The sequence below is a fragment of the Helicoverpa armigera genome, chromosome 5 (genome assembly GCF_030705265.1).
Source record: "Helicoverpa armigera isolate CAAS_96S chromosome 5, ASM3070526v1, whole genome shotgun sequence".
Lineage (NCBI taxonomy): Eukaryota > Metazoa > Arthropoda > Insecta > Lepidoptera > Noctuidae > Helicoverpa > Helicoverpa armigera.
In genome coordinates, this window is record NC_087124.1 from 5,473,170 (window position 1) to 5,498,875 (window position 25,706).

The following is a 25,706-nucleotide window of genomic DNA, read 5'->3' on the forward strand; positions in this document are numbered from 1 at the left end:
AATACTTAGCTGTGATTTTGACTTTTATGGGTATTTTTGGGAATGGAGTAGGGAGTCCCCACCGTTTTGTATCAATGAGAGAAGTCCGTAATTGTTCTTGTAGTTATTTGGGTGAATTGAAAATGGAAAAATGAGCCACAGAGGTTTAGTTACTCCATTCGAGTAAGCTTCTGCTTTTCCACTTATTCCTAATAAGCAAGAATACTTTAAGCTCGGCAGTCATCATGGGAATTTTTGGAATGTTTTGTTTGACATATTTTCTGTACTGGTCTAAAAATAGCAATACGGTACCGCAGAATTATAATGCAGCTAACTAGAAGTGAAGTCTCATCGGACATTCAAATTAGTATTGAGGCGAGTCCCTCTGAATACGTATTGAGCGCACTTATTGAGATGTTAAAAGGTCGCTCGCTCGCGCGTGCAGGCCTTTATAACCTGAAGGTTGTTTGCATTTAACTGAGTAACTTTCTCGCCAGCGTACAGCACGGAGGGAAAGCGACCAGGTGCGTGAACACCCGCTAATTATCCCAGCTTAGGGCAGGCCCTCCGTACCGAGAGTGATTATCATCTCTTGACACCGCGAGTGTGGGAGGGCACGACCTCTCCAATGCTTTAGTCAAGTGTTTGCCAGCACAGCTTTTGTATCTTTACACAGAAACACGCTGTTTAAGTGCAAATATTTAACGTTTATAAAAGCTAGGCTCGTAAACACTATATTGCTCATAAATTACAAATAATTCAGGATGTAGAATGAAACAGGCTTTGACTGTAATATATTTCTATGGAGGAACTTATTGAAGCGAACGTTTTCCTTATTACTTTTCATTTTAAAGTGTTGTGGCTGTAAAACCAATAAGCTTTCTAATAAAACCTTTGGCTTTGTTTAAATGTTAAGTATTGATTCAATAAAACATAAATTAACCAATAGAAACTGTAGAGAACGTGAGTCATCATAATTTATTTTTAAACTTAATTACTTTTGTCCTCATTCCCCGATCACAAAGCTTTTACTCTTTGACGTTTTCCCACCTACACATTCTAAAGGTTCGAGCAATTTTCGATACTGCGTAGCAAATATGGCCATTTATAGGTTCTTTAAATGGCCATTTAAAAAAAAATACTGACTGCCTATGCACATTCTAATTTCAAAAGCTTAATATTACCTCTAGAAACGTATACCAAGATCTAACATTCGAACATTAAGTACTTGACTATAGCATTGGGTCAAAGCCCTAAGTTAAATAAATACGAATAGTACTTCCACTACCCATAAATAAATAAACAGACCTGTCACGAATAAACCGTCGATTATTTACGATATCAGCTTTCGTATCAACACGGTAACAAATTCTAAATACGATGTTGTATTCATGAGAAACTTTTAGTTGCCACGAGGCGTTTCGCAAGAGGCTAGGTCTGCGTGGGGCGCGAGGCTTAGCGGGCCCTTCCCAAAGGTCGTGGGTGCCAAGTCATAGGTCAAATACGTCGCGATGATAAAACATATCTGAAGTTTTTGGCCATCAACTTAATAGAAATGTGGCATTATTTAAATAGGTACATCAGATTATATAAAAACATTTATCATTATACATCAGATCTTATAAATGTATGAAAGCTCTTTTTTAAACGGTTTTTTTCAGACTTATTTGTTAAATCAGCTAAGAATGCATCTTAATAAGTGAAACGACATACATTCGTACAAAGTTCAGATATAGGAGTCAAGAAGTTGGTCCATAAACCGGGTTTAACTGCTCATTTCGTCACATTATCAAATTATTAATATAGTAGACGTCCAACTTGACGAGTTTCCTATATAATTGGTGTTAGATGTTCGTCTTATTTATAACTGTGAGTGGTTTATTTTTAGGACATTCCAAGTCGGACCATCGTCCGTGAACTTGACGAGAGATTTACATTACAATCGTAATTAATGAAGCGGAAGGGACGAGTCAAAGATTGTTAGTGCCTCTCTCGACTCACAGAATTCGTTAAGATGTCGTCAAAGTCCGGTAATTGATTCATTAAGATTTCTATTTGATTTGAGAGTTAGTTCGTAATTTGTGTACAAGTGTAAAATAAGACTACTTTAAGCGAGTGTCAAATAAAAATTAGGAATTTCATACTACAAATAAAAATGGGTAGTATTTAAACGCAAATCAAAAAATATCCTTTTCCATGCAATAAGATTCCGAATTCCCATCAAAATTACTGATTGCACAGCAAAATATTCAACTCAAAATATCACTAAACACACTACAATTTATTTTCGCGGCGTACAGCGATTTTTCCTAAAGCAAAAGCTTTTTCATAAATGCACAGCTAACAATCTTAATGCACATTATACATGTATTGTAAACTCATTTTCTTTTTCACGCGGTTTTGAATTGCACTCTAGGGGTAGGGCAAACAAGACTAAGTACGTGGAGTCGGTTTTGCAGCGATTCGTTTTCGTTACTAGCTTCAATTTTTCAGTTAATTTGTTCTGCTTTTAGAAATAATGCAATGTGACAGGATTTTTTTGTTATAATAATCATAAAATTTGCCGAGCATGGCTTCTTGAAAATTAAGACAAATATGATGAACAGGTTTTGTTGTACTTACTGGTTAATATGCGACTGGGATAGTTATTTTGCTATGAAATATGGAAAATTTGCTGTGCAGTCAGTATTTAATACCTATACACCTATATACCTATCTTAATTTAATTTCATTAGGTAACTACTTAAACATTTTCAATTAAATGAACGACCATTACCTACGTAGGTACTTAGGGCATGAAATCCGATTAAACAATTAAACATTTAAATAAGTTCAAAAGCTAATCGTATTAAATGTGTAGCTTAGATATTTGTGTGGGTAGATATCGTTGGCTTAATTGGGCAGTCGTCACGCGATTCTCGTTTACTTAACACAATCAGCTTAAATGTGTAAGTACAAACCATGTAAGCGGGTTCTTCTATAAAATTATAGTTTTTCAAATAGACCTATGCTCAAAAGTGATGAGAAAAAGTTGAATGTCGTAGTGATAGGTACTTACATAATGAAACATTTTTACACGCTTTTTCGGTATTGTGAGGAAATGACGCCAGTTAAACAGAAATGAAAACCAGCATTCCCCTAAGACAAGTGTTGATTAAGCAACATTACAAAAACGATTTTCATCAGGAATTTATTGTGAGAAATTAACATTAGACATAATCAAATAATCGCTGCTGTATGAAATACTCGTAAAGTTTACAATGTAGGTACTGAGATTACACAAACGAGCAAACTTCACTTCTCAAAGTCCGGAAGGCTCCAAGTAAAACAAAGTTTCTGCGTAAAACTCCCCTTAATAAGCAGACTGAAGGGCCTTCAATTATCAAATGCTGACTTCCCATAGATAACGACTTTCATTAAAGAAATAATTTGTAGCAATTGAGTCCCCCATTACGAAATGAGCAAGAAAATCAAGGAAGCTTCTATTTCATCCCACATAGAGTGGCCACTAATTGAATATAATTCTACTTTTTCATAATTGCGTCTGTCTGTTGAAGATTTCACGTCGTAATTTTACGACACGCCAATTGTAGCAATTGTTCTGTTAAAAATATAGCCCTCTGGATGTCCTGCTCAGCGACCGGATAGGGACTAATTCATTGTCCACACCATCGTCGAATTAATGCTATTAGTCAGTTTGAAGCCCACATTACTATTACACACGTGACGTATAATCGTTCTCTTGTCATTAGAATTGTTTACTTGTGCACAAACTTAATGGGGCCTTGTTGTTGAAATGGTTTGTCGCTTATGCGGTCACATGCTTTGCGCTGATATTTATGGGTGCTTTTAAGACAAATAATCCATAATTGTAGACCATAATTACGTGCACGTGTTGAATTAACTGAATTTCATTTACAATACTAAAAATAGATTTATTTATTTGAATTCCAGCACAGTTATGAGGTACGTTTGCACTTTAATCCAAATTTATCTAACGTAGGACATTACGCTATGTGCCCTTTAACGTCTCGAGTAGCATAATGCATTAGAAGACACATAATATTATGGAAATAAATGTAAATGACGATCAATAAACGTTTTATTTGGTAGTTCATTCATCGGTCGTGATAAAGTATGAATGAACAGCACCGGCCCGCCCACGCCTACCACAGTTGTAAAACTTAAGTGTATGCAGCATTTTATATCGTATAAGTACGTAACATAACATGAGGCAATCGTTTAGCGACATATTTCGTAAGAGTATTAAAAGATTACGAATATCAGCGAATATAATAATCGAAACGATATCCCTCGAATTAAGGGCAAATCGGTTATTACCAATTCCGTTTCATTTAAATGAAGTACCTATTGGGACAGATACATTAAATACACGTCTGCAATCCAGTCAATATGCAAAGTAGTTTGATCGAATACTTAGTTGAATACCAGACAGTATTTCATTTATAAGTGAATTTATTGGAGCGAAAACACCCAATGTTATTATTGGCAGCTCTGGCCAACGGAGCCGAAATATTACAGATTGTGGTAAATAGAAATGTGCCCACTGAAGGGTGAATGTTTTCAGGTGACATTACCGAGCTATATTGTGTTAGTCTTTTCGTAATGGCTGCGGTTGCTTTTTAGGAAAAGTCCTTTGTATTTTCACACTAAACTTGTTAGCTTTTGGGGCGATCTTTTGAGACTGGAGAATTCTCAGTTAACGTCTAACTCGATATTTTTGGAAGCCAGATAAAACCCAATTTTAAACTGAAAAAATGCTGACGCCATGTAATAATTTATGGTTCAAGTAATAAAAATTAATGTCTGCGATTAATACCGGGTCGGCTGGCGCAGTAACTGCTTGTGCCACTTGAGGCAAGATCCAGTTTTTATATCTGGTTGGTTCTCATCCACCGACTCACTATTGTATTCCTAATTGAGCTGTCAATAGGCGACCGTCCTTGACGCGCTCTTCATGAATCCTCCACGGTAGCTCGCTCAGCTGCCGGTAGTCCATAGACAATTATATTTATTATTTTTATAAATCATTTCTCTTGAAGCAAAGAGGTCTCGTTATAATTTGAATTTAGAGAACGAAACGCAGCGCGTTTTATTTGAAATTATAAAGGGCTTAAACAAGAAACTCATTAGAATTAGGTAAGACTATTATTCATATCGCTAAGTTGCAAATTGCGTGACGTGTTTATTGATTAATACAATAACAATTATCCCCATTACTGTGATAATATTTCATAACGACTACAAAGTACATGTTGTCACGATAAAATTTATATTGGTTAACGAAACATTATTCAAATGGTCGGTGTTGTCAAAGGCGTGTAAATAATTCAACGATTTATAGCGGCTGCGCCCACGCAGGTCACGGCGCGCAATCACATGCAACTTACACCTTTGGGCGGCGAGCGGTCTGATTCACGGGCGCAAGCGAGTAGCTTGTTTACCTAAACGCAAGTTTCATTTTATGCTCATGGTGCAATTTGTGGATTGCATTTAATATAATTCATTCTTCTATTTTAATATCATACAGTTCAAACCATGTGAATCTACTAGTACGATACTAAGTTTTAAAATTTAAAACACACAACATACCATTTTCATTTCTCTAATAGACATCGAAATTATAAAATATTTCTTCAATAGGCCATCTACTACGCTGTCTACGCTGTAATTGCCAAGCATATTGTATTAACATGTAAACCTATGTTGGTACAATGTAGTAATTAAAGTTCTTGGAATTGCATCAACTCAAACAAAAAACACACTAAAAACTAAGGTCACGCGGCATCAGTGTTGTGAATCATCCAAAATCGCTGATCGCTCAAGAATTCGACCACTTGTTTAGCCGCCTACAGTAGCGAGACGGACGGACAAATCGGACGGCACTTCCGCTCCGCCTCTCACTAAACGCCTCGCCATCCGTGGGCGAGGCACGTGGCCAGTTGCCTAGCCGCCTTGCCTCGCCGCCTCGCCTCATTCATACAGTTTGTCAATGGGACCCCATCACCAATGCACGTATTAACGTAATGTGATTTGTACGACGATACTATTTCACTTTATAAAACGTGTTTATGTTATCTTATAAAGGAGAAAGTCAATTTATGTATGCTTTATTTATCTTTTAATTTATGCGCCGGATAATAAACTTCATGTATTTATAGAGCAATTTTGTCGAATTAAACAGCTGACGATTTTGTTTTTAGTTTAAAGTGGCAAGTCGATTAGTGCTACTTTCTTACTTATACGAATTTTATTAATGGATTGTTAAATGTTTCATAAAAAGCTTTCAAAGTTTATTTCATTATTTAAAACGCGTTAAAGTTTATTTTATCACGTCTAGTATGTTTTCTATCAAACTTAGGTTATCCAAAAGCTTTAACTTACTTTTAAATAAACTTGAAATAAAAGCTAAAAGCAGATAAATACACGTATATTAATTTTAATATCCTTTGTAATACTTGTGCTCTATCTACGCAATAAACTTTAATACTGCAACATTATTTACATACAAAAAGAGTGTAACAAGCGGTCTAACAGGAAAGTCATTAGTCAAAATAGAATCAAAGCGAAGAGAAATGTTTTGGAAAGTAGCTTTGAAGATACTAACCGCCATTCGTCCTCCGACCGTCGGATGAGACATAATTAAACCAATACTTTGTCTTCTTCGTTTTATAGACAAACTCCATTTTGTAGTTCGGAACGATCGTTGATCTGCTAAGGATAGTTTCAAACATTTTCGTGTTGGAACGAATTTGGAACAAGGAACTGTAATTAATCACGTAATAGAATACTTAACTTAGGTAATAATACACATTCGTAGTTATTAAACAAAATAGTTGAGCAGCTTTTTGAAGAGTAAAAGGATTACAATTAATGGGCTCTCATATGGCTCTCATGGTTATTTTCGATTTGAATTGTATCTCAATTAAAACTAAAACCAGAAATAACGGCCCAAAGCAACCAAAACTGACTAGATTGCCGAGCTAGATCTTGAAAATCAAATGTGCCAAAAGAAAAAGAAAGCAAGGCTCATAAGGATCATAATTGTACTATTTTCAATTCAATATCGATATCAAAGCAGCTTGAAGGGCCTTATAATAATAAATACCACTTAAATTCTATTATCAGAGTCGGCTGGCCATAAATTACAGCCGCTTGGTGGTGATATGATTAATGGCATCTATATGAAATGAATCAGCGATGGTAATTATGCAACCTAGTGTCAAATAGTACGCCTACGATCTTCTTGGTTACAACAAAATGTAGACTAATACTGAATTGGAATTACACAATATCTTTGAATGGATTTTGGCCTGGAAATGTGTGAAAATGTGGTACTAAGGAAACTTCGGTGGCCATTTAATTTTCTGCAAAAGCTCATGCTGGTTCTGTAACTTATTCTATAATTGTAATATATCGCTTTATTGCCGCTCCTGATAAGTCCCGAAGATCTAGGTGAAGTCCAATTACCTTACTGAAAGAAAAGTACTAAACCGAAAACATCAATAAGAAACATCCTTCCCAAAATAATTCGGTCTTATATTACTTAGATCCACTTTCATTGGTTATAAATAAACAAAGCTGACGGATCCATAACTGACATTAAAGTTCTGACGCCCAATTTCCTCCGTCAAGACGTAGGTACAGCTATTTATAGAGAACCGCTTTCCATCTCATATTAACGTTCTCGACAAACAATATTATACACTTATCGTTACGACTCCAGTATTTACTTGAGTTTAGAACTTGGAGAGATATAATGCGAATCTTAAGTTAGCACTTTAGCAGTCATATTCGTGTAACTTATATAGATACGTTCTTATTTATGTGTGTGAGACGTTATAAATTGATTTAATTAACAATTAAAGACTACGTGGTAACATCTTAATTACAATCTCATATCAAACCAGTTGTTTCTCTTATCTCTAATACTGTTGACGACTTCTAAACGATCGATACTAACCGAAATGATATTCCCACCGAAAATCTGACATATCTATCAACATCTAGCATCTAGATGTCTCTAAACATATTTTTTACCTTAAAAACATCTATTTAACACTAAATTTAAAGGTATAAATACACAGTTCTACGTGAGCTATGTAGAATCGCGTGTCTATGGCCAGTATCGAGTGCTCGCCGAGCTTCGGTCGTGAATAGCTCTAACTTAGCCAGATAGCGCGCACTTTACCGAGACATGACACGACACGGTCTGCCGATGGACTCGTGTTACTGTCCACTAATACTGCCTGTACTACATTATGTTCTACTGAAATAGAAATTGATTTGTGTGAGAATGGAGGAAAGTTAGGAAATTCTTGACATTTTGATATCCCTAACATAACGTCGTTACATAACACTGTTCTTATAAAATAAAAACAGAAATTATATAAACTAACTTTCCGGTAGAAATACCCTATGGGGTGTCCGATCTTTTTCTAAGAATTGGCACGTACACAAAACTGTCTAATCCCTACCACTAGTTTACTCTTACACTGTACAAGCTTTAGGGGCTTTAAGGAGCGATTTCATTTAATTAATGATTTTAGCTTTTAATAGTGAAACAATATTCCAAGCTGTGGCTAAACTGCTACCCGTAACAAATCGAATAGCATTACACAACAACTCAACTGCGTATCGATCAGCTGTCAAATCGTTTAAACTCCACGGTGAAATAGCTCGTTTGTCTTATAAACTAACGTAATTACAAGGGAGCTGGCCACAGCAACCAGATTAAGGTGGCCGACACTAAATGAAATTCCAGCAACGAACGTGACCCGCGGTTGACACGGGCCCTGTCTAACTATGTACGTACCTTTTAAATTGATTTGAGCTCAGCTTAAGCAAATTTATTTCGAAATCGTTTCGGTCCAAGTTTACTTTCTAGGTTTAGCGCAATTGCCTTTAATTTCCTTGAATGTTACTATTTTAATTTCATTTAAACATTATCTAGACAAAATGTTGGTGTTGATACTTATAACCACTAAGTTCATATTTACAAGCTAACAAGGGTACTTCCAGAGGTGGGCCTTAAGTACAACGATAAAAGGAAAGTATTGTTGTAAAAAGCCTTAAAGTGCTAACATACTTTCAAGGTTTTATGTATTCCCTGATAACACTGCAATTTGAACTTCAACTTAATGAGTCACATAAGTACAAGCTAACTTCGTAAGTCGTAACTTTTGTCACTTTGACATATTATATTAGGACCGAGTACTCCACGCTAGGCTTGAAGGTATTTCAGATATTCAGGTCAAATCACCTCAAAATTTACAACATGCATGAGACAATAGTTTAACTTATGTAAACGACCGCTAAGGCTATATTTAGAGACCACAAAATTCCTGCAATGCCTTTACAAATTGTTATTTTTATGACTCTGAATTTGTATGTAGGTACCTATTCAAGTAACTATGCAGATAAGTTTAGACGTAAATAAAATCATAATATACTCGTAGCTAGTTATCGGAAAATAATAAAGCTACAAACCAAAGGAAAAATATCTTGTTTGTCGAAATCTGCTGGATAATTCATTATAACTTTATCTATGTGTTAAAAACAGGAATCAATTTCCTGATATTTATTAACAGATTTTATGAACAAATTTACATTTTAAATCAAGATCTTGATAAGGATAGATCTTATCTCTACAATGATCTTATAGAATTTCAATCTAAATAATTAAACTTCTGCTTATCTCCTCAAGGAAACTTTACGCGAATATTTAAATGTGGATAAAAAATGCGAAACCGACTGACCTTAATCTTTATTTACCTACAGATAAATAATTAATGTCTTGAAGATAATTCACGACCGATAATTATTATTACTAGATGAGAAAAATAGTTATTACTAAATGCAAAAAACCAAAATGGCGCGCACATATGAGTATCAAATTAATAAGCAGTACCTATTAAAGTTCATTTATTTGAAAACTCAGTTTAAAAATGAAACGAGGTTAAAAATCTATGTAAAAACAATAATAAAAACGACTTAATTAATTGAATAATTATTTTAAGCAGTATTTTATTTGTTTAATATGTATTTGTTTGAAAAGTCTTATCAAAATTGTCACAAATGGCGTATTGCACACGATGTTCTAAATTCAAATCACTTTGCCGCTCTAGAGGATAAAAACGACTTTTGCGCTCAGATATCAAAGGGTAAAACTACTCTTTCCGAGATGGTGGGATGAAAAAGTAATTAATTGTAGGTACCTAAGAATATCTTAGTGTTTATTTTTATATATAGTCAGTATGCATCTTTTATTTTCCAAATAGATTACAGTTACAGCCTTTTTATAGTCCCACTCCTGGGCACAGGCCTCCTCTCGCACGGAGAAGGAACCTCCTTCTCCAAATACATTAATACTAAATTAATGATTTAAAGTTAATCATGAAATGTTACTTGAAGCAAAGAAATAACGAATGTAAAGCCATTGGGATCAAAGGGTTTGATTTTCAGTCGAAATTTTCGTAGTTTCCATTTCGATGATGAGTTAGGTGAATGAGATTTATGAATAATGTATGTAGGTCACACAAATAATCATTCTATTTTTGTACGAAAATATATTATTACAATCAACTTACAGTTTTTTCCCATTGCTGGGCAAAGTCTTCACCCGTAGCCTACCATCTTTCTCTATCGGTCGCTGTTCGTGGCCAACTTACAGTACTAAGCTTAAAAAACTTCTATCAATAAATAGATCTAATGACACAAAAACATCCATTGAATTTCAAAGCAGGCACCTACGAAAATCAGGTAACTATGTCGAAGGCATGAAGTATGTTCACAAGTTACGCTAGTTATCGCATAACATAGGACATAGTACATCAGGAATTTAATTTCGATATAACAGCTGCGCCGTCGGCACATCGTTTCTCAGAACTTGCTCTCATTTGGCAGCAGTGCCGTGACATATCGCGCCTCCTGACTCCGCGTCCATTATGTGCGTGTTATCATCGACATATTACTATTTAAGTGAAACTAATATCAATTAATTTAGATAAGTGAACGGTGACTGCTGATCTAAATTAACATGTGTGTGTCATTTCTATGAGGTCAGTGAACTCTTTGTTTACAAAGTGCATAGGTATATTTGGATTTGTTTTTATTTAGATCAGTAGTGCTAAATATACGCTTAACAATTTAAGTATGTACCTGTTCGAGGCAGGAATATTTTCGGAAGGTTTTTTCTTATTCTATCAACTACCTATATAATTGCTTTGATAAATATTGTAGTCCTTCAGGCAGGAGTGACCGCCACTCTGATGCACAGTTAGTTCTTTAAAAGATAAACTTATCCACAGTGCCTCTATACAAATAGGTAGACGCAAGCTAAGTAATACAGCTATTTGACAAGCGGTTCTTTCGTTTTACAGCACTTCAAGTTTTAAAAGCTTTTTGTAATAACGTTTCATATTTTCAGTCGACATCGACAAAAATTTCAACGACTATTCATATTTCAAGCAAAGTGGATACGGTTTGTTTCAGAAACAGTGTTTTACTTTATAAATAACGAAACTGTTTTCTGTCTATTCTATGGAATGAAACATGCATTTTAGATACGTTCATTTTTCTTATGGAAATTATATTGAAAGATACTCCTGTTGTATGTCTGCTCCTTATATACCTAATGGCACCAAGTCGGTCTTTAGTAGCCAGGTACTAATGCTGTTGTATTGTCATGCTGAAACAGCCACATAAAATGAACCGTAAAAATGTTTAATTGTTTATTTGTGGGATTACCATTTTGACGATGTCTCTTGTTTGCACCACTCAGGTGTAACAACCTAGCTACTCGCAGATAGAATACTAGTTTATTTCCATTGCACTTAAACTCCTTGACAAAAAAGAAAAGAAAATCTTAAAGCATTTGTTTGCGAAGCTTACGGCGCCCTGTTGTCTTACAGCTAACAAAGAACCTCAATTTATGACCTTCCGGCGACTTTCTCCGGCCAATCCAATTTTTGGACACAATGAGAAATTATTGTAATAACGGAAGCAAAAGCTTTGATAAAGGTATTGGAATTTCTTTAAGGACAGAACATCGTATATTCATTTTGTCGTACGAATATTAAAGAACGAATGGAAATCGAAAATAAAATCTCATTATTCGCAATGGGCTGGAGAGCTTTTTGATCAAAAATAATGACAATTGCAAAGGACTCACCCCTTTTCTCCGCATGAAATTATAACGGTGACTAAGGTACGGTTATTCATAATGTTGAAAATAATATGATGACGAAGTGAGTGATTACCTTGGACTGGTGCCAGTATGACTATGATAAGGTCTTGCGCTATATCAAGCGGCACCATTCCTGGGACCTCATTACCGTCAGAATAAATTTTAGGTGGAGCAACTCGGGTCATATATCCTTGATATATGTCTGACATTGCTGACTGACATATGCAATGGCCTTCTCACACTCAATTTCTCGCAGGATTTAGCAAAAGCAATTATTTTAAAACAAGAAAAGAAAATAAGGGAATTTACAAAGGCAATATCACTGTCAAAATGAAAATTGATATTACACCAGCTTTAATATAAGAAGAAAACGAGCAACGCTGGAATCTGCTCGTCGCTTGCGCCATCGCGTGCACATCAGGGAGCGAGTAATCATCGTCTATGTCCCACTTCATTGGAGATGACGGCGTCCCGGCTGCCGGCTGCCACGACACCGCCACTGAATTAAAAACCCTCCGCGTTTCCCTTAATGTCGCCGAAATTAAAATTTGAGAACTATTGTCTCCCCCGAACAATGATCCCTTGTTACAGCACTTTTCATTCTGCGCTCCGTTCGCGCGTTGTCCCCATTCATTATTTGAAATGTTTGCCGTTCAAATTAAGATTTATTATTCTTTTTGGAACTCGTGGAAACCAATTAAAACGCCTGTAGGTATTGTAACGTGAAAATTGTTGGCAAACAGGAAAAGATAGGTACAGAGTGGAATATAAGTTTATTATTTTCAGGACAAATCAGTGTTAATGTAACAACACTCTTTCTAAAATTAGCTATAGGTATTGTTACAATATTTTGGATCGCTTTAAATTAAAATCTTGACGATTGCGATGACAGTTCTGTTTACGAAAATGAATCCTTTGTGTGTTTGTAGGTACATAGCTTGTATTAATGTAACTAAAGGCATGTTATGTTTTGCGCAGGTTACTTCGGGAAGTACTTGAACAAGTACAACGGGTCGTACATCCCGCCCGGCTGGCGCGAGTGGGGGGGCCTCATCATGAACTCCAAGTACTACAACTACAGCATCAACATGAACGGCAAGAAGATCAAGCATGGAGATGATTATCACAAGGTATTTACCTACCTTCTCATTCTTCTACTTCTTATTTCTTGCTTCTACTTAAACTTAGATTTGAAGTTGTCATTTGGTCCATACAAAAGTCTCAATCAAAGTACGGGCTCAATATTCATGACAGTTCAAATAGCCATCTAAGCTTTTTTTCAATAAAGCTCACATAAATAAAAGTCTTTTCAAAGTATAGGTGCAAGTCAAGTCAACAGTTGTAAGAATTATTTAGCGCAGAATTACGAAATAAAAGTTCAATTTTTTTAATTACGTTTAAGCAACTCTGAAATTTAAAGGTTTAATATTTTGAAGATTGAATCATAACATACATAGTCACATGTCAATGTTCAACATTTTCCCTCTATACTGCATTGTTACTAAAATATGGCATCTTTCGCAGGACTACTACCCGGACCTGATAGCGAACGACTCCATAGCGTTCCTGCGCGCGTCCAAGCGCCGGTTCTCTCGCAAGCCAGTGCTGCTGGTGATGTCCTTCCCTGCCCCACACGGCCCTGAGGACTCGGCTCCACAGTACTCGCATCTGTTCTTCAATGTCACCACGCACCAGTGAGTACCAGTTATAATTTGCGTAATCAAAGAATGAGTAGTATAATTATTTGCATAAACCATGTCCCGGACCATTATATACCATATCATCTTGTTCCGATAAACACAACTTAATTATTCCTTTGTTTTCCTTTAATACGTCCGTGAGACAATTGCACATCCCTTCAGGATAGCGTGACGGCAAATGTGGTCTATGTTCCGATGAATAACAACCCAGTGTCGGCCCTTTATCACGTATGATTTATATCGTACAACTTGTAAGAGTAGGAAATAAATCACGCGAGGTGATGGGCTATCGTCTTATTTGTTGTAGCCGCTGCGGTTGCAACGCTTATTGTATTTAATGGACATATTATGATGTTGTTCTTGCGTTTATATTATAATATGCAATGCAATAAATTGATAGAGTTCGTTCGTCTTGAAAATATTTTAGAGGAAACTAAAAGTTCTCACTGGTAGCATATTAAACGCCAGGATATGTAAGTCACTTTGACATAGTTCTAGTACTTGAGGTCGAACGGTGTTCAGAAACAACTTGATGAAGTCGTATTTAAAATAAGATAACAATGAACTCGAAACTTTCAGTGACAAAGTGGTCGCCTTTTAAATATATTCGAGAACAGAACGATACCTTCCAAAATTATTATTAGAGACATAAATGTATTCTTATAATAATGCCGTATAAATTCGTCACTGAGTCACCTCTGAAAGAACTGAAGAGGTCGTTCCCCTGATCGATAAAATTCAATTTCATAATTTGGTCCTCGGAGAGTACTCGACTCACTCGGTTCGTCGTCAGTTCAAATTAAAAATATAAATCGCTATTCAGTTTGAAATCTCAGCGGACGGAGACGCGTCGTCTAAATATCTCAACAAAAACACTAATTGCTGCAGAGTTTTCGCAACAACACCGGCCATCTTGCTACCCTTTAAATATTTAAAGAGTCGCAGTTTTTGAGGCTCCATCGAAAGCAAATAGCTTTTAGGATGCCACTCTGATGTTTGTGGTCGACCCCGAAACATTTTACTGCAAAGATACGCACAAGGATGTTACGAGGTCCTTGGCAAATGAGCGCTGGACCGCGAGAACGATTAACTTTCCAGAGGTCATTACTGTGCTACCCAAACATTAACTTGTAACTAAATACATTTTAAGCTTTTATGAGCTGAAAATAAGTTGCTGCCTAAGTACATGAATATTTTTGAGGTTATTTTAGCAAATAAATTATTCATGCTCAAATTAAAAGCGCACAGAATGTTCAGCAGATTACTACTTCAATATACGACGTAGTAAAAAGCTGTCCACTTTACGCTGCGGTGCATGTATTCGGGTTCATAATCACGAGCGGCCTTTTTTCGCGGGAACTCTCCAAAAATTTTACGTGCACTTACGTCGGACGGTGCCCTGAATAATTTTAGTTACACTCAGGCTAGAGGTGGTGGGAGGCTGATTTATGTTTCATAAGAATGTTTAGAGTCAGCCAACGTTATATTATGGTGTCTTACGACTATGGGGGCACTGGCTTTCGCTTATTCAGCGGAAGTGGGCGCGGAGTAATACGAGGATATCGCTCAATGCCACGCTCAGGTGTCGCGCCGTCTGGTGGAACGCTGCACACAGATCAATTGTCTAGCAGACGTCGTGGCGTTTGTGTAACACATTAGCTAGCGTGCCGCAATTCACTGCACGAGGATAACACGCCTGAGTTATGTACCGCACCTATTCTTTGAACTGAGCCATCAATACACCTGGCGTACCGCATTCTGACCAGCTTTAGTTTCTAGAATCGTAAAATAAACATGAGTGCAATTATTTACTTAGGTAATCGATTGTGCTAACGTTAAGGATATATCTACGTCTTAACATATATATGTAGGTAGGTATCTATTAATTTAACTGCTGCACCTATGTCAAGATGCTTTTTCAGACTGACAAATAAATATGGACCTATAGGTAGGTAGGTAATTTACCAAGAATTGAGGCGTGGTGGCAAAACAGGAGCTTAACGTATTGGTAGGCAGGTCTGGACGTAAATAAACATTTCTACTCCAAGAAATAACGACTGAGTGGAGAAAACACGTGCTATAAATCTACATGTTATATAAGTACTCGTTGTGTTAAAATATTTAACGCTTTCACGTTTAACGATATCGCATAGTGAGAACAACAAGTTTATTGAGACCATTTCATTCATTTTACACTTGTTTCTTGGAAACTTCTTCATAGTGATGCATTGAACCTTACTTTATTGCGTTAGCAGACTTTCCTAGCGCTTTTAATAGCTGCGTTTAGACAAAGATTCTGTAAAAGAACATAACAGTGCTTTTCCTTTCACTTAGTTGTGTTTCATAAAATATTTATGAGAAATTTGTTATCACTTCATGCGTTCAAACGGGGAAAATGTTTATTATTTAGCTGATGGAAAATTATTCCTGAACTCTGAATTACCTTTCCATAGCTTTCATCACTTTATCCCACAATTCCATAGAAAACATCTGAATTATAATGTAGGTACATAAGTAATTCAGTAAGCTCGCGTATCTTCAGAGGTTTTATAGAGTATCAGCAGTCAGCAGTCAAATGGTGTTATAACGCACATAACGTGAAACGACGCGACGGTGCATTCGCATCCCGACAGATCACAATATGCACTCTGAATATGTATTAGATGAAGCCACTTCGACTTCATCGAGTTGCTACTCCTGTCGTATCTACCTGACAGCCTGTTCCGAGAATCCGGAACTGTTTCATATAAAATAGGATTGTGTGTATGATTTCACGGTTCCGTGAACATAGCAAATGAGATCATTCAAAGTTAAAGAAATTCAGTGTCAGGTCCTTTTGACTTAATAAAACTTTTTGAGTCTAAATTCATCTAAAACGGCTGAAATTGTGCTTATTTCTTTTTCTCTAAAATACCTTTCAAATTAACACAAAGCAAATCTAAAAACTGCCTAACAGCACAATTGTTTTACAAAGTTTCGGAACTAAATTATGAAGAATTAGGTGTAACGTGGCCCGGGATTAAAAGGTATTAAATCGTCCATCAAGTTTCCATTTCAGTTGCCCAACCTTTCTGAAACAGACTCCGAAATTGTATGACTTGAAGTATTTTCACTTCGCCAACCCAATTAGGTTACTTGTAAACAAAAAATATTTTTCCAGTAAATAACGGTTTTTGGGGTTTAAATAAATTGAGTTTTTGTTTTTATTAACCTTATATGCCATGCACAGAAAATACAGTTAAAAACTTAGGCTTAAGTAAGAACTAATTTAATAATGTTTTCAAATGATACCTGACACATCGTACGGGAATAAGGTGAAAATGTGGGTTGATATTGTTATGTTCTAAAAATAATACCATAGTCTACAGTTGCAGAAATAAAACGAAATTAACTAATAAGTTAACGTATTGAATAGAAAGCTGACTAAATCTAATAAGTGATTTTCCGATTTTACTTTATGTATAAACATCTGTAGTGACTTGTATAAAAGATATAGATCTCATTGTAATTATTACGTTCCCAAACGTAAGAGAATACAACAACGATCCAACATCGCAAAAACGTCTGAATAACTTTCCGATACAATGAATTTTAATATTTTCCTTTTACAAACAGAAAATAAACTGAGCGCTATTTCATGTAGTCAATTATACCAGTTGTAACATTCAGTAAAAACATAAAAGCCGAGCCGCTGCTTCACATAAAACACATCAGGAATGTATGTATGTGCATATTTTACGTTATTTTTTATACGGACGACTTCCTTGCATGATTTTATTTATCGTGCAGTTGAAACGTTCGACGGGTTACTGGTAGGTAGAACGTCTCGGCTTGGATCCTCGCATAAATTATACCGGTCGGGGAAGACTGGGCTTGAAAGTCGCCGATGCAAATAAATGAGACAATCTTTATCCCAATCATTACTTAACATATAAATGTTAAACTGTTTATTTGTAATCGTGTTAAGACAGCGGGATGAAGTCGGTGCTTCGTTAAAATGTTAGGCGGTTAGGGCTGCGACGCGCTTTGCCTGTGGAATGGGATATTCACACTTTAGACACGTGCAAACTTTAGTTAACTCGAATAACTTCTTATAACTCGTCAGTAAATAATTATATTACAAATAAAACAATGACAAAGAGACGAGAGTTTTTTTTGTTCTGTTGCTTGAAGCTTTTCATTGTACTTCCTATCGTAAGTAAAAGCTTCAGGCAATCGCAATCAAGGGAAAGGTCAATTAGAAAAGTAGCCATTTGCCTAACGATATATTGTTGATTAGCTAAATATTGCTTATTAATAAACATGGCTGGGTATGGCCCATTGTTCCTAAGCAATATAAAATACTTACCTACTATGTGAAACTTTACCTGTGTGACTTTACTACTAAGTAGGTCTTAGGTAGTTACATTCCTCTACTTTTATGGTTTCCCTGTAATAAAACCAATAAATCATTACGATCACTTCATAATAATGGTTATGACCATTGTTTTTGTGTAAACGACCTCCGAGCTATTTGAGGCAATAAACCGCTAAAGTCTAATGTTTATTTGAAGTTTTATATAAGTATGAACATTGGTTCAAAACGGTGTTATTGCCATTTATCAGCCGTTTTTCCCGTTTTCGTGCGTAGTAAGTATCGCTTTCGTAGCTAAAACGAATAAACGTATCCAAAATTCAATGAACTGCATATATTTCCTAAACTACTTAGGTATAGGTACCTAATAGCTTCTGTATACTTTAAGATTACCTACAAAAAAATACTTTAGAAAGAATACTTAATTTAGACTAAGTAACCCTTATTAAAGTTTGTCTAGAAAGCGCGATGTGCAACCTGTGTATACTAAATTAGCACAGTTTTAATCAGGCATGTCTCGTTTACACTACAAAGTTATCGCGGAATGGCCATCTTAGTTCTGCATTTTTGCATACAAATTTCACTTAGCATGAGCCAGGCAAATACATCGTGAAATTGTTCCACTCTTGCGGATTAACTTAAAATGGTAATTGGAAGACATTCGTAGGACATAGCTCGTATTAGTTGGTTGGTGCATACGTTTGATTAGAGCATGTGCATTCTGCGGTGAATCGCCTGCGACTCGCTGGCGCCGGCAGCAACAGGCAACACGGCCCTCAGCAGAGCTTCAGGGCTGTTCAAAATATTACCTACATCTACTTTTTCTGGAACTGACCTAATGTTAAAATGGTTCGGCATTCGCTTCTTATATTATTATAAAGTGTATGCTAAAACACCTGCAAATTTATTAAATACAAGCAAAGGGTTTGGCCTTAGCATCTGACAGACCATATTGTTTATTTATGGAAATGTTAACTTCACACATATTTACCTAAGCATCAATTGGCGAACATTAATAATTGATGGCAGTAATAAAATATAATTGGCAAACCAATAATGCTATTAGCGTCATGTTTATCAATAAAATCTTAGCCAAACACATAAACAATTAAATGCTAAACATAAATCTTGATTTAGGTCTCGCAGATGCGTGGTATTTCGCAATAATGCATGATCAAAGAGTCTAGCTTATTTTTTTTTTCTTGTATGATGACCCTGTTCGTTTTAATATTCAGCTATCGGCGTATTGTGTGGTCGGGCGTATCTCTGGAACCTGTCCTCGCCGCGCCGACAATCGCGAATTAAAAAAATGTCTAAAATGGACCTTTAATATGTAATAATGATGTAGAATGAATCCTTTTGAACCTCGATTTTTAGTTAGATAATAATTTTATGTGATCGACTTTGTCGGAAGTCTGTGCTTCCATAAGTAGGTACAACACTTTTGGGGTGTAAAGGAGTTTTAATTTCGATTAAGTACCTACTATATTTTAACGTTAGTATTTATATGGGTACCTATAAAATCTTTTGCAATTTTCTATGTGTACATAATTTATCATTACAATCATTTCACAGCACGCCGACTTACGACATGGCGCCAAATCCAGACAAGCAGTGGATTCTCCGCGTGACAGACAAGATGAAGCCCATCCATCGCCAGTTCACGGACCTGCTGATGACCAAACGACTGCAGACGTTGCAGAGCGTCGACATGGTAAGTTATTATAAACTGCGTCACAAAACCATGTGGTTGAAATTAAATTGTGATATAGCTTCTAGCCACTTATATTTATCTTCCCGGGTCTTTATTATGCAAATATTTTTCTCCCTGTTCATATAAAATAAACCATATAATTTACATTTGGACATTTATCATAATCAAAAAGATTAATCTATAACTTTCCATTTTCCAGGCTGTAGAACGAGTTTATCAAGAGTTAAAAGCTTTAGGCGAACTAGATAATACGTATTTAGTTTACACGTCCGACCATGGTTATCATTTGGGACAGTTTGGCTTAGTAAAAGGAAAAAGCTTTCCCTTCGAGTTTGACATTAGAGTGCCTTTCCTTGTACGAGGGCCAGGAGTGGAACCAGGCACGGTGTAAGTTTTATTCTGTATTATTCATATTCAGCCTATTTACAATTAGCCTCTATACTTCATAATTTAAATATAATGCAACTGGTTGAAATATGTGAAAAAAAAAATCAAGATGCCATTAAAAATAAAAAGAAAATAGAACATTTGTTTTTAATTTTTAATGGGATCATTCTTTTTTTTAGCTTGGAACAGCCAGTATTTTTTATGAGCGAAAACTCTAAAACCTCTTTCCTTCCTTTGACATTTTATTTTCTGTGATTAACTGGTTTAAATCGTCTAAACACTCAAATAAAAGGGATGACACCATTTAAAATAAAGGAAAAATAAATATGTTTTTTTTTTTTATAACTAGTATCTTTCCTTTTTGCCGACTTACAATACTTACCTCAATTCCCAGCCTAAATGTTTTGCATCTAAATAATAGGTAATATCATGCAGGTATGCTGCGTCATGAAGGAACTTTACTGACCCGGATCAAATTGATTTATCATTATTAGCTCATTTAGTGTTTACTTATTTCGACTAATGTGAATGCCTGTGTATCTGCCACAAATGCTGAGCCTTACAAACCTAAATTAGTTAAGATGTCTCACTAACCAACTAATGGAAAAGTCTTATCTGTAATGTTTTCTTCGTAGCGTTGACGATATAGTTCTCAACATCGATCTGGCACCTACATTCTTGGACATGGGAGGCGTAGAACCGCCTGCACATATGGATGGACGATCACTCCTGCCACTCTTACAGCCGAGGCGCCGACGTCATGCCGCCGCGCACTGGCCAGACACGTTCTTAGTTGAAAGGTAAATAATTTTGAGATATTTAGGTATGAGAAATAGCCACAAAATGACTCCAAACAATAAAGTTATGTTGGAAGGTTTATTAAAAAAAGCTATTAATCCCACCCACAGCTCTGGTCGGCGAGATATCCCAGGTCTTGGCCACCGCTCTCGAGAGAACAAGTACAGTCGAGAGATGAATGAAAACAGAGCCACCACATCACCTCCTCAGTCCTCAGAGAGCGGCGACTTCGACGAGGACACGGATGATGATGACTTCCTCGAACCGGATGACGACGATGATGATGTAAGTTCTAATAATGTGAGGTAGTTACTTTTGTATTTCAGTATACTTCAGAACTAATCTCGTTTAACAAATGACTGTGTTTATTTTACACCATAATTTTTGATGCAGGAAAGCACAGAAAGCGATTCATCTGATTCACTGAAGAAGTCATCGGACACGCTGATAACTAACGAGAGCCACAACCCGCTGCTGGAAGCCAGTATTGAAAAAGTGCTCGATGCTGAAGAACAACCGAACTATCTTACACCAGGGAGCAAGTTGTTCGAACGTAAGTTGACATGCCCTATTTTCCAACTTGCTCATTTTCTTTATAGATTAGGATTGGGAAGTGGTCATAAAATCTTAGGTGTGTACCTACTTTCAGTCAATACTGGAATTTACTCAACTGAGTGATGGATCGGCACTTTGCATTGACACAGTCTATTTGATTGAATTTGGAGGATATCATAGCATGGAAATATTTTCATGCCGCATATTTAAAAATTTGAAATTCAAAATCAAATCAAAATACTTTGCAGTAGCGGACGCAAATGGACTAGAGGGGAAGGCAGCTCGCATTGCAGCCGACTGTTCAAAAGCCGAGCTACGTGCACCCTGCTCTGCTGGCAGGAAATGGAAATGTGTTCTAGTAAATGGACGTTGGAGAAGGCACAAGTGCAGATATGAGGTCAGTATCTTTGTCAAACGAGTTTAATAATTTTCATGTTTCATCAGTCATGGTTTTATAATTTTGTTTTACAATTTACAGGCGGAAATTAATCCATCACAGTCAAAGATGAGCACAAAGAAATGTGCCTGCTTTACTCCCAGTGGACTTGTGTACACAAGGCTTGAAACTGACGGCACAATAGCTCGGCGACTTGCAGAGGTCTCCAAAGAAAATAACACTCGGAGTCGAAGATCTATAGACAATGAGGTTTACGAACCTAACACGGTCGATAGTATTCTTAAAGAAAATCCAAGCATTGGACATTTAGGCTTCAAGAACGAACCAGTAGACGAGATCGAAAGTAGAAATACAAAGGACACAATTGATAAACTTATAAAGGAAACTGAAGCATTCCTTGAGGCTTATGAACGTACCAAAGAAAAAATAGAACATAAAAGAATTAAACGTAGGGCTCAGCACTGGAACCATAATAAACATAAAAAGAATGATGCAATCATTAACAGCAATGAATCTTCATTAGAATGTAAGATAGAGAAAGATGGAACAGTAAACTGTTCTCAACTAATTTATAATGATCTTAAAGCTTGGCATACAAATAGATTGAGTTTAGAAGACCAAATAAGACAATTAAGAACAAAATTAGAAGATTTAAAAGAGATAAAGAGACATCTTAAAACCGCCAAGCCAGTTGTAATTGAAACTCAAACTTTACATCCTGCCTTCATCAACAACCATCTCTTTAATAAAAGTTCATCTCACGAACACAACTCCTCCAAGGAACATTTGCGAAAAGGTCGACTTCATAGAATTAAACCAAAACATAGAAATAGCACAGCTCAAGAAAAGAAATTCAGACATTCGAATGAATACGTGGTGCCCACAATAAATGCTAGAACCAAAGAAGACGTGTTTGACATTCAATTGAAGAATGATACAAGCACTGTAGCTCCCACGATAAAAACCTTTAATCACGAAGTTGATAAATCCGAAGGAAATACTGATCATAAAATCGAAATACAGAAACCGCATGTCACGACGGTCATTGTCGATGGCAACTACGAACAAAACAGTGTTGAAGATTATAAAACTACACTTAACATATTAACGAGTACTGATTCGATAGGCACAACCGATTATCCGCTGAATTTCGATGCGACCACGAAACGTATAAACGAGAACCGGGAAAACTTGACTTCTGAAGGGTATTTTTCGCAGAATGTTAATTACTTCACTTCGGCAATAGATAAGATTCTGTCTACTGAGAGACCAACAAGTACAACGAGCAGACCAACAAGTTCTGAAACAACCACAACCAGTAGACCTTCGACCACGACGTCGAGACATACGACTCTGAGTCCATTGAGTCTTGGGCCAGCTCGGCTTGACGCCTCCGAATACGAACAAAGGAATCCAAATAAGGCAACGTCAAAGAACATGGGTATCTTCGAGAAACCCGTTGATGTATTCCAAAGAAGACTTCACCCACTCTTCATTGAAAATGAGGACAAGCACGTGTGTTATTGCGAAGAAAATCGGTACGCATACAACAAAACAATAACTACTTGTTATTCGTATGAGAATTGACATCAACCTAACATTTTTGCTTTTTTGCAGAAAAATGAGAGGAGCGGCGCACAGTTACTTGGAAGCAGCACAGAAAGCGAGGGAAGAACAGAGAAAACGAAAAGCCCAATTACTTCAAAAGAAGTTAAGGAAAGCTAGAAAGAGGGTGAGTTACATTGTAGATTATAAATAAACACTAGGTAATTCATCTACAAGTAGACAGACAATCAAAAAATAATACGTCCTCAATCAACTGGCCCTGACTTGTTCATTATCTATTTTTTAATAATATTCCAGGCGGAATTAGAGAAACTATGCGAATCCGAGCGTATGAACTGCTACAGACACGACAACGACCACTGGAGGACGGCGCCTTTCTGGACAGCCGGTCCTTTCTGCTTCTGTATGAGTACCTCCAACAACACCTACAATTGCGTAAGGACCATCAACGCCACACACAACTTGCTCTACTGCGAGTTCATAACCGGGCTGGTCACTTACTACAACTTGAGAATCGGTATGTTCAGCAAATAAAAACAAAAGCAGAAGTAAAAAAACCGAATGTCGAATGAATAAAAAATATTTTTTTCTAATTTCAGATCCATTTGAAACTCAAAACCGAGTAAAATATTTAACACCGGCTGAGAAGGATTATTTCCACAATCAGTTGCAACAACTACTCAGCTGCAGAGGTCCCTCGTGTCGACGCTTCTCGCATTCTAATCCAAATGGTAACTATAGAAATGATTCCTCGAATACACAAAATTACATATACATGAAAAAGACGAAGTTTTAGCATAAAAATACTTGTATTTTCAGGCAGCAGTGAAGAAACTGCCAACAGACGTTTTGACGATCGCTTCGAGGACCACTTGTACAGAGGCGATACTGTAGGATACAATGAGAGGTAACATACAAAGCTTCAAAATGTTTACTATATTTTAGATATTGTATTGTAAAATAGATAATTTGATGTATTTATCATCTCAGGGCTTGGCGGTGGAGCTACGGCCGACGCTACGCACGAGCGAGAGAGCTGCACAGACGCAGGCATATGATGCCGTACTAGTCTACGTAATGTAAATATCTCTGGAAATTAAAGTGACAAGCAGCTTTTAAACAAGAACTGCTTTTTTATAATGAGGACTTTGTCAGGCAGCACGGGGCGGGAGCAATAACGATAATTTGTTTAAATTAGACAAGTAAAGAGCTGGGTTACAGCAATGGATTGTTATGAGAAATGTATTCTCGATGCAGGTTTTGATATGGTGAAGAAGTTGTTAGAATAGAATTCATGGAGATTGTTTACATCTTATTAAACAGATCAACTTAAGTCTTCTTATGTAATGATCCAAACAGTCTGATTTCTGATATTTCTAAGCGACTATATCATTTATAATATTTATTCTAATGTACTCTTACTATACATCGAAAGTAGTAGGGCTTCCTATATTAGATATATTCTACATTCTATGTAATTGTTCTATGTGGCTGTATTTTCTGTCTTCAGAATTGTTGGATATCAATATATCTAAATAACATTTTCTAGAATATTTCAAAAAGTCTATAAAGTTTCACTGCCTAACACAAATAAGAGATTTGATAAATAATTCTATACTCAAGTTTTTTTACATAGGTAAATACATTGAACAAATGTAGCCATAAGAAAGAAATAAACCATTAGTTGGTCAGTTGGTACAATTAACTTTAAAATTCTGTCTTTCCATGAGTCTGTGTATGTTTAGCTTTAACAAAATATTCTGCAATTATTATCCAAGTAATATTATTGTTATACTTAGCTTCAGCAGGGCTACACGTTTTGTGAGAGTACCGCTTAGTTGGGAGATAAAGTATGACATGTAAGTATGGAAATGAAGTACCCATAGTGGGACTTACTCATTGAAGTTTGTTGTAGATGTTATGATGTAAAAGTATGCCTGTAGTACACTCGCTATTTATGTAGTAGACATTAATGAAAGTGATATTAAACTGTTGCCATTGTGATGATAATGTGTATTGGTTGTAATAATAAAATTATTGGAAAACAA

At 36.2% G+C, this 25,706-nt stretch overlaps 1 protein-coding gene across 1 annotated transcript in view; it reads left to right on the forward strand.

The window, feature by feature from the left end:
• LOC110373702 (extracellular sulfatase SULF-1 homolog) overlaps window positions 1-25,706 on the forward strand; it is a 75,883-nt gene extending 50,177 nt beyond the window's left edge. Inside the window, exons 4-17 of the mRNA XM_021331451.3 lie at window positions 13,166-13,317; window positions 13,712-13,881; window positions 19,817-19,955; window positions 20,155-20,342; window positions 20,978-21,142; window positions 21,251-21,425; window positions 21,534-21,693; window positions 21,944-22,092; window positions 22,174-23,630; window positions 23,710-23,824; window positions 23,956-24,175; window positions 24,258-24,389; window positions 24,478-24,565; window positions 24,649-25,706. Coding sequence (XP_021187126.3) covers window positions 13,166-13,317; window positions 13,712-13,881; window positions 19,817-19,955; window positions 20,155-20,342; window positions 20,978-21,142; window positions 21,251-21,425; window positions 21,534-21,693; window positions 21,944-22,092; window positions 22,174-23,630; window positions 23,710-23,824; window positions 23,956-24,175; window positions 24,258-24,389; window positions 24,478-24,565; window positions 24,649-24,727 — 3,389 coding nt within the window. The 3' untranslated portion in view covers window positions 24,728-25,706. The remainder of the gene's footprint in view (window positions 1-13,165; window positions 13,318-13,711; window positions 13,882-19,816; window positions 19,956-20,154; window positions 20,343-20,977; window positions 21,143-21,250; window positions 21,426-21,533; window positions 21,694-21,943; window positions 22,093-22,173; window positions 23,631-23,709; window positions 23,825-23,955; window positions 24,176-24,257; window positions 24,390-24,477; window positions 24,566-24,648) is intronic.